Source organism: Pan troglodytes, chromosome 14 (genome assembly GCF_028858775.2).
Source record: "Pan troglodytes isolate AG18354 chromosome 14, NHGRI_mPanTro3-v2.0_pri, whole genome shotgun sequence".
Classification (NCBI taxonomy): domain Eukaryota; kingdom Metazoa; phylum Chordata; class Mammalia; order Primates; family Hominidae; genus Pan; species Pan troglodytes.
The window spans coordinates 83,233,959-83,246,366 of NC_072412.2; the positions used below are offsets into that span (position 1 = coordinate 83,233,959).

The window sequence follows — 12,408 nt, forward strand, 5'->3', positions numbered from 1 at the left end:
TTGGAAAAACAACTCCCAGATCTCAATTCTTTAATACAGATATTGAATGCTTAGAAACAACAGTCTAATTTAATTAGCATTGCAAAGTTAGGCTTAAGAAAAAGTATACTTGCCGCAGCTTTTAGTCATGTAATTGGAATTCAATTTTTTTTAATTAATAAAAATATCTTTTTAAAAATATGTCCTTCTTTGTGTTTGGCTCTTACAGGATAAAAGAATTAAGTTACTTAGAATCAAATGACCAGGACTTATTGACTATTACTATGTATTATAAAAACAGTCTTTTGTGGGCTTCCAAGGTATATTTCATATGGGGTAAAATGGCCAACCTACTAAATCCTGACTCAGTTTATCCCAGGCTGGGAGTTCTCCTTTCCCAGGAGCTGGATGGGGCCTCATGAGTGGCACTGGCAGTTTCAGTTGGCACCTGAGCAACTTTATGTGTTATCTTTGGTGATGGGGTGTGGGATCTGTTCTTTCTTGCTGGTGCATCCTACTTTGAAACAATACTGGACTTGCCAGCCTAGATTGATGCTGGCCAATCAGATGTGCCTCTCAGGATTTTCAGGTTAACAAGCCCACGCTCAACTCCACATTATTACATCTTCCAGTCTTTCATGTTTCTGTTGATAGAGATGAAGAGCACCACTCAGGGAACCACACAGAAGCAGCAGGATTTTCACGAGGTGAACAAAAGAAGAACTTTCTTACAGGATAACAGTTGGATAAAGAAACGCCCTGAAGAAGAAAAGTAAGCTGGTGTGGAGCGTGTTGGGTGGACAGAAGGGCAGAGAGAGGCATTATCTGTTTAGGAAGCTAATGCTCATCTGAAAAGTGAATACTTTTCTCCTGAAACACTTTGTTGCATGGTCTAATTTTTGGTAAGACTTAGTAAGCACAAATAGGTTACACATCAGAGTTTCAAGAAGATCTCTGCCATTTTAAATATCCACATGCATAAGAGAATGTGAGTCATTACTGAGAGAGAGCCTGGTTATTACCTAGGATAGATGTTTGTGCTTACTTGGTAAACTGAAAAGAAAACATGACTTTCCAGTTTCCAAAAAGGTAACAGTTAATCCATGATCGGACAATCCTGCTCTGTTGATCATATCAGCTGAAATAAACAAAAAGAGTGTAATTCCAAATTTAACATATAAAATTTTGGTATGTACAAGAGAAATTTAAAAAAATTACCGACTTATTTTAGTTCCATCTACTTCCAGGTACTGGGAAGGTGGGATATATGGTATTACTTTGTAAGTACTTACAACCAACAAAATTTTGTTTTGAGCATTGCTTCTACTAGCTGAGAGGTTTAAAGATTTGAAAACTATGGCCATAGGCATATAGCCTCATTGGCAATATAGATTTGCAATAGGTATTTGTCCAGCAATAGGTATTTGTCCGGTTATATATTATGTTATGTGTATATTATAAATTATGTAGACATTTTATGATTTCTTTAAGCTTGGTGTTAGATACTTTACATATAAAGCACCACTAATTTTACAATAAAACACAACGTAGGTGTTATATCTCCTCATTTTACAAAAGAGGGATCTGAGCTCAGAGAAGCTAAGTAACTTGTCTAATGGCACATAGCTATTTAGTGATAGAGTTGAGATTTTAACATGGCCCATTGTTTTTCCATTACACAAATGTTTCTCAACCAGGGGCAATTTTACCTCCAGCAGACATTTGGCAAGGTTGGGAGACGTTTTTGTTGTTAAAATTGAGGAGTGCTTCTGGTATTTAATGCGTAGAGAACAGGGATGCTGGTAAACATCCTATAAATCACGGGACAGCTCCCATACAAAAAATTATCAAACCCGAAGTGTCAATAGTCCTGCAGTTGGGAAATCCTGCATTATAGGATACTTACTCTAAACTATCTACAAACTCTGCAGATATGGTTATTTGAGGGGCATTCTTGTGAATGTTAAATTTAAAATATCTATTAATTTCTGTTATTGAATATTATTATTTCAAGGAAATATATGGGTGTTTAGAGATTTAGAGACTCACACTAACTTTTGGAGTTAGCACTATTGGACAACAATCATTTCCTTCCATGAAACAGCATTTATTGCTTCTGTCAGAGCATTTCCAATTTTCTGTAGTGATAGTGTCATGTGACATGTAGACCATACATTTTGGATTGCCAATATTTACACAGACGAGTGACGATAGAATGTATAAGACAAATCACAGTTGGGAGGAATGCTGCTTTTATGCCAGGCATGCCTTCCCAGGAAAACCCAGGGAAGCCAGCTTGGATGGCATAGGAGCTACTGAATGAAGGGAAAATTGGCTTTGATGCTTCCCTGATTCCCCCGGCCCAGTTCTGGGCTGTGTGTTATAATTCCGCCTCAGATAAAAACAGGCCTGGTATCTGCTCCTCTTTCAAAAATTTCAGTAAGAGATATGGAGGAAGATAGGAAAGTTCTCTTGGGGTCTTTGAGAGTGTATATTTGCTGGCATTGTTTCATTTTTACTGTTTATCTTTCTATTTCATTGTCTACTACAGTTCTTTTATAGCTTCATTAAAAATGGTACCGGAGGCCGGGCGTGGTGGATCACGCCTGTAATCCCAGCACTTTGGGAGGCCGAGGCGAGCAAGTCACTTGGGGTCAGGAGTTTGAGACCAGCCTGGCCAACAGGAAGAAACCCCGTCTCTACTTTAAAAATACAAAAATTAGCCGGGCGTGTTGGCGGGCACCTATAATCCCAGCTACTCGGGAGGCTGAGACAGGAGAATTGCTTGAACCGAGGAGGCAGAGGTTGCAGTGAGCCGAGATATCTCACCACTGCACTCCAGCCTGGGCGACAGAGCAAGACTCTGTCTTACAAAAAAAAAAAAAAAAAAAAAGGTACCAGAGTGTTAAGTAATGTTAGTGGAGCATAATCAGGAAAAATGTGGTATTTCAGGTTTCGTTGGGTTGACATGAAATAGGTTCAGTTACTTTCTGCCTTGGCTCAAATCCAAAGGCTTCACTACGTGTTTTGACATTTCCTGAAAGGGCCTGTACTTTCAGTTCCACTGTACAAAATAAGAATGATATTACTTTGAGATTTTACATATGAAGGTCGATTGTAGAGTTGACCAGTAGGAAAAGCAATGATTTGGAATGAAAAGATCTGGGTCCTAGACCCACCTCTGTTACTTGCTAACTTTGTGGTCTTAGGAAAGCCACAAAATCCCCTATCAGTTTTCTCATCTGTGAACTGGATATGACAGTGTCTTCGCTGCCTAATTCATAGGATTATTTTAACAACTAACTAGAGCAAACTGTATTCTCATGGTTTAAAAGTAGGCTAGGTCTCCTGTGAATTATAAATCTCCTTAACCACAAATATTGGTACTGAGTTTCTCACATTTTATGAAGGAGAACTGTCAAGTCCACCAACATATCCAGACATAATGGGCTTACTTAAACTTAAACACAATTTGTGGAAAGCTTTTGTATTTGACTTCATGCCAAAAAGGACTCTTCTAATACGTATAAAGTAAATGGGCTCATATTCCCACAGTCTGATAAAACACAACACAACACAACACAACACTCATTCATTGTTGAATCATGTGGAAACCTCATGGGATAAATGATCATTTGTACTGACAAACTTGTTTCTTTTCTCATGCTCTTTCAAGTGGTGACTGGTTAAAATAGATACATAATTTTGTGTTCTCACAACTGAAGTAAGATGAATTAACCTTGCCAAAAATTGGGAGCTCGCCCGCATGTCTCTCTCATTTAGTGCTTAGTCAACATTGTGGTAACTTTCTATGTGACATACTTTTGTTCTTTCTTTGCAGAGATGAAAATTACGGGAGGGTGGTGCTCAACCGACATAATTCCCATGATGCATTGGACAGGTGGGTGTTTAGACATGTTACATCAAGAGCAGAAACACAAAGATGGTAGTTTTCAGAGAAGACTTGTTCAAGACAGCTGAATATTTGCAGCATGCCTCGGGCTTTCCCCGATGTTCTGGGCATGTGAAGGAGAATCTGTGATATCATCAGAGGTTTCCACAAGGAAACTCTGCCTCTCCAGAACCATGACTTGGAGGCAGAACATAACCAACCCTCTGTGCATCCCACTGAGGTGATCCTCCTGACAGGCAGGGAAAGGACTCTCATAGAAACACGATCATATCAGGCCGGGTGCCATGGCTCATACCTGTAATCCCAACACTTTGGGAGGCCAAGTTGGGAGGATCTCTTGAGCCTAGGAGTTAGAGACCAGCCTGGGCAACATGGCCAGACCCTGTCTCTAAAAAAAAAAAAAAATTAATTAGCTAGGTGTGATGGTGCGCACCTGTCGTCCCAGCTACTCCAGGGGCTGAGGTGGAAGAATTGCCTGACCTTGGGACATTGAGGCTGGAGTGGGCAGTGATGCTCCGTTGTACTCCAGCCTGGGTGACGGAAAAAGACCCTGTTCCTCAAACAAACAAACAAACAACAACAGCAACATGACCAGATTACATATCTCTGAACCTTAGGGAAAGGAAGTCTAAAATACAGAAATAACAACTACAGAGTTCACTTGCTTTATGGGACAGTACCTTTCTTTTTGGAAACTCCTGGGCTAGTGGGAAAACATGAACTGATCCTCAGTGGCAAATAGACTGATGAAAGCAAATTAGTAGAAAAATTAAGACAAACAGTAATCACAATGATATAAATAATCTCATTTTGATAAAAATAGAGAATATTCTTACCAAAACACAGTTGTACTCACATCCATACAAACAACCACATCCATCAGAAGAACCTAATTATTTATCAGACACAAGTTTTATCTGGTCTAGTAGCTTGTGTCTGTTTGTCATTAAAATGTAATTAGAAAGGGAGTGTGAATGTCTTCTATGGCGTGGATCTTAAAAAGTTAAGCAGACACTTGGGACACGTCTATTTTGGAAACTTTTGTTTATGAATTTCTGTCAACCCTTTTAAACTTTTTCATAATTGTGACCTGTTTTAAGGGTGCTGAGCTTATAACCCTCTACACAGAGTTGCCATTTCATTTTCCTGATGCCAGCTTTAGTTCATCTGATTTACTGTTCTGTGATCTGGCAGACTCTCTGCCGAGGCCCTGTCCTTAGTCTTTGTGGTTTTGAAGATCACAGCCTGGTTCTCAGCCGGCTCTGATTCCACCAACAAAGGAGAGGCTCACCATTTGAGTCCAGCCACCTCTATGTTACTCACCTTTCTCTGGAACGTTTAAGAACAGAAATGCTTGTGTTTTTTAAGTGTGAAATACACTTCATATTCTTAATGTACATACAATGTGTTTTAGGTTAACAAGAGCTTAATGCCTTTCATGCTTATTTCATATTTTAAATTGTATTGGTTTCCTGAACCCTTCCTCATGGAGGCCAACATTGTGGCTAAAGTAGAATATCAGTCTTTTAAGGAACAAAAATCTGTAAGCCCTAGACATTTCCCTCTTGACCTATAACTAACATCACAGAATCAATCTCCCTAAAAGAGTAGGGCAGATTATTTTTCTCCTGGTACTTGTTCAGAGGGTGTCACTTGTCATTTTTCTGCTCTGCAGAGGATGTCTTTACCTTGATGCCCACTCAACAGCCACTTTGGAGCACTGCTATGTGCCAGCATTGTGCGAGGTGCCAGGAATACAAAGATGCATAGAACATAATCTTTGACCTGAAAATATCCACAAATGAAAATACTCAAGTTTGTCACGGAAAGTGCTGTAGTAGAGGTGTGTGAGTGCACTATGGGAATAGAAAAGAGGGGAGACTAACTCTGCCTAAATAATCAGAGATCTCAACAAGGAGGTGGTCTTTGGTGTTGGCGATGATGCTTGAAGGATTATGAGGAAAAATTTCCCAAATGGGCAAGGCTGGCTGGTGGGCATGGAGCAAGGAAAGAAGCACTTCCAGCAGAGATGACAATGTGTGCAGAGAGCTGGCATGAGTGGGGTCTGAAAATAAAGGAAAATAAATAATACACTGTCATCACCTTAGATAATACCTTCGTATTATCCACAATTGGAAAGTTTGACCATGTACATGTTCTGGTAGATCATTTAAACATGTCAAATAAGGATGACAGCCAAATAGCACCTGTAGGAGGCCTCCTGTGCATCAGTAGCTGTGTTAAGAGCTGCAAACAAAGCAAAGTCCCTGCTTCCACAGACCTTGCATCCTAGTTGAAAGTGAGGGAGGGGAGAGAATGAAAATAACATGTTGAAACATGTCTTATTGTGATAAGCAGTAGGAAGACAACGGCCACCTAGAGACATAGTGATGGTGTCTGGGGAGGGGCTGTTTTCTGCAAGGGGTCAGATGGCCCTCCAGCACCTGCTTGCATTTACACATTTACACACGATGGTGAACCACACCATGATTTCACTCTGGGGTTGTATTAAACATTGGAGGAGTTGTATTTGGCATTTTTCTTCACTCTTTTTCTTGCCTTAACTGATGCTGTTCCCTCTACCTCTATTCGAAAATGTTCACATCTATTTCCCCTCCAAGGCCCAGCTCAAACTGCACTTCATTCCATAAAGCCTTCTCTGGTTTGTATACCTAGAAATCAGCTTTCTCAGCTTAGAACTTCCTTACACCTTACCCAAACCTCTTTTATGGCACTCACTACTTTCTGTCTTTGGATGTATATACCTGATTTATCCGTCTTGCTCTGTGTAGATAGCAGCTATAGTTATTTTATTCTAGACTTCCTTATATTTATCAGTACAACAGTGTTGATTAATACAGCAAATATTACTTTCTCCACTACTAATATAGCAAATATGCTTTTTGCACTATTCCTAGCCCTTTTTATATTGAGTACATCCAAGTAGTTGCTTAATGAAAATATGCCACATCAACTTTAAAATTCAATCTTTAGTATCTAGTCTTAGTACTTATTCTAATGCAATACTTTGGATATGATGGCTTTAAATGATACTTAGAAATACAAACACAATAAATAATGGGGAATTCTCCAAAGAGCTTGCTTGCTTTATATCATAGGGTTATATGACACATTAAACAGGCTTTTTTAAATGTTTGATCAATCTGATCAGGATCTTTCCTTTGCTTCCATGATCACGATTCCTTCTACTGAGTCTTCTATCCTCTTTTCTGTTATTTTCTAAATTCCCCCCCATTTTTGCTCATCTGTCTTGCTCTCCTCTCTTTGCCCTTGTCTCTCCTCTTCTTCTTCCTATCACTCTTCTCTCTTCCTCTTTTCCTTCTATCCTTCCTTTCTCTCACTTCCCACTTTCTCCTTTTCATTTTCCCCAGCTTTTCCTGTTTCCTTCCTTTCCTTTCCTTTCTTTCCTGTCTTTCCCCTCCTTCTGCCTGTAACTTCCCTTCTTTCCACCCTGTCCACGGTGCTGAATATTAAACAAAGCATTTATGGATTTAGTCCATGGTGCTGGTTTATGGCACTGCTAAAACTCTGCAAACAAAATATAGTTGAGTATAAAAGATTGAGTTCCTATTATGTAGAAATAAACAACATTGACAAGAGTACATATTAGTTATTAAACATTTTGAGTGTTGTGTTGTTTGTTGTGTTGTATGATTTACGTATCCTTATCCCTAATTTGAATATGTTACATTGTTGTCAGAAATAATAGAAGCCAGAGAAGAATCTTTTATTAGCATAGGATATTGGATTTTCCATAATTTATTCTATCCAAGTTGGAAGATTTGGGCATTAGAAATCTATCTTTCCTTGGTAACATGTATATTTCCTACTGAAATAGGTCAAAATATTGCCATATGTATGATAGGTTTTATAAACTTATTTTTTTGTAATTGATTTGATTTTTTTTTTTTTGGTAATTATGTTTGCTACAGGAAAGTAAATGAGAGAGATGTGCCAAAAGCTACAATTAGTCGGTACAGTTCTGATGACACTTTGGACAGGTAAGGGGCTTTTGAACCATATAAATGGAATGCATAACATATTAAATTCCTTTTCTAATAAAGTTATGAAGTATTTAAAAGTTTACCAAAATAAGGTTTGAATCACTGATATTTTATTCCCAGGGATGGAGGGCTCTAAGAATTGAATTATCTTCTTCAGATCTCACTAAATCTTGGCTAGATGCATTTCCAAAATCTTGTTAATAGTAGATTGATATGAAATATTCTTAGAGACACTGATTTGAGTACAGCTAGGGTGGGTACTGTGCAGAATCTGTTAGTTCAATATAGGTTTTTTTTTTGCGAATATGTATAATCCTTGTTCCAACATTTGGTTCTTCCACACTGATGGTGGAAAAACGTTAGTCCATGCAACTGCTTTATGGAGAGACTGTAAATTTTAATAATACAATAGTTTCAATCCACTCCAGGACAGAGACGTTAGCTCTTTACTTTCTCTTTAGAAAGTGAAAATACTCTTTTGACACTGGAGTCTCCATAGGGCTGATAGAATGAGTCCAACGTGTGTGCCTCCTGTTAGTTCCTTCTTACATGGAGGGAAAGGGCTCATCTCTACAGGGAAAATAGGGCAACTTCTATTCAGGTTGAAGTACAAATGCCACAAATCAAATTTGTAGTTTAGATTTGGTAGAGGCGCTTAGTAAGCATAAGTAAAGGACAAAGTTAGCATCTTTAATAGGAGTCTTTTGGACTCCTATTAAATAGGCACCATAAGTACCCAAAGCCAGTGCTAGTTGAGTTTACTCCCTGCAGCTAAAGATGTGCTGCAATTGCAGGCAAAAATGGCACCTACTGGGTTTTAAGCAAATACATGGTAACTTACAGCATCCAATAGATTCTAAACTCAGACTATGCCAGTGTTGATTAATGTAGCAAATGTATATACCTTCTGCATTATTCCTAGGCTTTCAAGTCAGTCACCCTAATAGAGGACAATCAATGCTGGTATCCTAAAGAGTTGGTCTTTCTCTTTTAAAAATTATCATCCTTGTCAAAAATGAGTTTGTAGTATATGTACAAGATCTCATCTCCACAGCGGTGCATAGAGAAGAGGTATATAAAATACCTCTGTCCATTCATCCTGGTCTTGCAGATGGTTAATTGAAGAAAGAAACCCTATTTCTAGGAATGAATTTTAAAGTGAGATAATTGAGCCTCAAGTAAGGTGGAAAACCTAAGCTTTTGTAGGCTGTGCATCTGAATGTTTATGTCAGGCCAGCCGAGATACAGCCTAGGAATGCGGGAAATAGACTAGACCTCACAGGCAATGTAGTTAGGTCATTCTCAGCCTTAGCTATAAATTAGAACCACTGAGAGGGCTCTTAAACTTTATTGATGCCTTGGTCCTACTACCCCTCACTCCCCAAATTCTGATTTAATTAGCCTGAGGTGGAACTCAAGCATTTTTTTTCAAGCTTATAGAGTAATTCTTATGTGCAGCTGAGATTCAGAACCACCAATATAGCTCAAGCCCTTCATTTTATACCCTCAAAAGCAGGCCCAGAGATTACATGATCTATTTACACCCTTTAGTGGTATGTTTGGGCAAAGTATCCTGGCAGCTCATTCCCAAGGCACTAAATGTGGAAATAGATTTGAGGAAGAGAACACAGGGGTTAGTAAAGAAAGGCAAGTCCTGTTAGCAGGAGCCGAACTTCTGTAATACAGACCACTCCAAAATGTAAGACTTGAAATAATTTTAGGAGGAAGATGATCAAATATATCTGGTATGTGTGCATTTGCATTTTAATAATGATGCACTTTTTTAAATGAATATGAGAAAAGTACTGAGTTTACGTTTGAGAAGTTCCCTTTAAAATATGCTTATGTGTGTAAAATGTGAGGTGTGCAAAAGAAACATAAATAAATGTGTATGTAGCATCCAGAGACAGTGGGTTATAACTAATTTGGAAAACCTAGGTTAGGAGGCCCTCTAGTGCTCCATTGTGAAAGTATAACTTCTCCTTCGGCTTTTCTGATCATGTTGCTAATTACATTGTTTGGTATTTCAAGTCTCCAAGACCGATTTTTATTAAAACAACCTATTTTATATCACAAGTTGACAGAAATTTAATTTCCAGGATAAGTACAAAATTAATCTCCCACAGCAATAAGAAATCAACATACATATTGGAATGGTGGTTTAGAGTTCTCTCCATTACCATTGATAGACTTATTCCCCTGGTAGCATGATAGAGACTATGAGAGGTGACTAAAGAGTAAAGGAAGGTCTGTTAACCTAATATATGAGTTTTGGGAACAATCATACTACAGAATCGAATATATGACATTGGATCCCAGTGAACGATTTGGGAGATAGACTACTTTCTACTTGTGTTACCAAGAGAAAGCCACGCAATAACTCTGAGACTCCATTTATTTATCTATAAAATGAAAATCATTATACCTACCTTGTAGAGATGTTCTGGAGAGTAGAAAAAACATATCAAATGACCAGCAAGAAGTAGTAGGTATGAGACAAGGAAAGAAGGAGCAGAGGCCGAAGTTATGAGATCCCACCATTGGCATATAATGATAACCTTCCTTATTTGTGCTTTCTGACTCAAGAAGCAGATGAACACACCTTTTCTAGATCTATGAGATTAGAATGATTAAAATCTCTAATGATCATTTGGACTCATTACATGTATTAGTCAAAGTAAACTAATTTGTCAAGGTAGAGTAACTTTTTAACAAATCTGCTTCCTCTCTTCCAAATCTAGATGGTTTAACACACTGTAAGGTACTGCTTGACACATCAGAGTCCAATGTGATTTGCTGGAGTCCATGAAGTGACTCAGGGACCTAAGTTCTTTCTACATTTTAATGCTGCCATATTTATGCTGCTATGCATACCAAAGCCATAGTAGAAGGGGGAATAAATAACAAGGAAGATCACCAGGAGGTTTTACAATGGGTCTGGAAGTGGCAGATAACATATCTGCCCACACTCTTTAGTCTAGAGCTCAATCACATGGCCCCAACTTAAGTGCAATGAAGGTTGGAAAATGTGGTCTCCCTGATTGCTCAGAAAGAAAAGAAAATGTGTTTCGCAAACACATAATATTGTTTATGCCACAAACCTTAAAAAAAAAAAACCAAGTATTTCATTGATGCCTTTTACTGACATAGGAAGTACTGACATTGACAAGATATATCATTAGAAAATAATGAAAATGAAAATAGAGTTAAATGCTCAATGAGTCAGAAAGACAAACAGGCAAAAGGCATAACACTTAAAATTTCAGGCTGGGTGCCTTGGCTCACACGTGTAATCTCAGCACTTTAGGAGGTGGAGGCGGATGGGTTACCTGAGGTTAGGAGTTCGAGACCAGTGTGGCCAACGTGGTGAAACCTCTTCTCTACTAAAAATACAACAATTAACTGGGCGTAGGGGTGCGTGCCTGTAGTTCCAGCTACTCAGGAGGCTGAGGCAGTAGAATAGCTTGAACCCTGCGGGTGGAGGTTGCAGTGAGCTGAGATCACACTACTGCACTCCAGCCTGGGCAACAGAGCAAGACTCCGTCTCAAAAAATAAAATAAAATTTCAAACTATATTAAAACAACCTCATAAGTAGATTTTGTCATAAGTGGTTTCTTTTTATTTAAAAATTTTCTAAAATGTAACACTTGAAAAATAGTTCTCTTTACTAGAGAAAGGCTATGTTGTTAAGCTATTCTAGCATGAAAATGGTCTGAAAGGAGTTTGATAATTTAAATATTTATCCAGACTTTTGTCTTGTTTCTTTATAAAGGATCTCAGACAGAAATGATGCTGCTAAAACATATAAGGCCAATACCTTGGATAACCAACTAACCAATAGGTACCAGTATCTACTAACTATGGGAAAGGTTCAAGTATAATATTTTTCTAAGTGTTACCTATCTACTTGCAATTCTTCAATCCTACTTGATATCTTTCTGTAAATTCTTAGTCTCTATCATTACTCCTGTGCATGGCTAGAATAAAACCTTGTTGTTTAACTTAAGAATCAAGAGCACTTGTAGCTCCAAATCACCATTCTTACCACATTTATGTTTCTGTTTAAGTTGTCCTGGTGGCAAAATTATGAAATAGGTGCAAATGCAAATTTTACATTATTATTGTTAAGGAAAATTACTGAACCCAACAAATAAAAATATTGGGCTTAAAAGATACTAAATTTTCAGAAGAAAAAAAATTCTTTGGAATCTAGTACAAGAGACAAAATCATGAAATCATCTTATGAAATTTACTAAAATATGATGCTTTCTATTTCTTTCTCTCACCAATGTCTAACTTTTAAAACTCTAAATTCAGGAATAATTCCAAATAGAAGCAAATGTTCATTCTTCATTGTTCAAACTTTGCTTTCTTTCTCTCTTACCAGGAGCATGTCCATGTTTAGATCACTGGAAGTAACAAAGTTGTATGTATTCTTTCTAATTGTAGTACATTTCTTTTTATGTGTTCAAGAAAAACCAGGGAAAACC

The 12,408-nt window shown here is 38.0% G+C and overlaps 1 protein-coding gene across 39 annotated transcripts in view; it reads left to right on the forward strand.

Moving 5' to 3' along the window:
* SCEL (sciellin) overlaps nt 1-12,408 on the forward strand; it is a 168,636-nt gene that overhangs the window by 79,757 nt on the left and 76,471 nt on the right. For 23 of the 39 annotated variants that reach the window (XM_024348289.3, XM_063792236.1, XM_063792239.1 and 20 more), the window contains 5 exons: nt 634-751; nt 3,821-3,880; nt 7,846-7,914; nt 11,691-11,759; nt 12,306-12,344. In XM_024348289.3, the coding sequence (XP_024204057.3) occupies nt 634-751; nt 3,821-3,880; nt 7,846-7,914; nt 11,691-11,759; nt 12,306-12,344 (355 nt within the window). The remainder of the gene's footprint in view (nt 1-633; nt 752-3,820; nt 3,881-7,845; nt 7,915-11,690; nt 11,760-12,305; nt 12,345-12,408) is intronic. The other 16 variants (XM_054665411.2, XM_063792234.1, XM_024348296.3 and 13 more) reach the window with 3 other exon arrangements.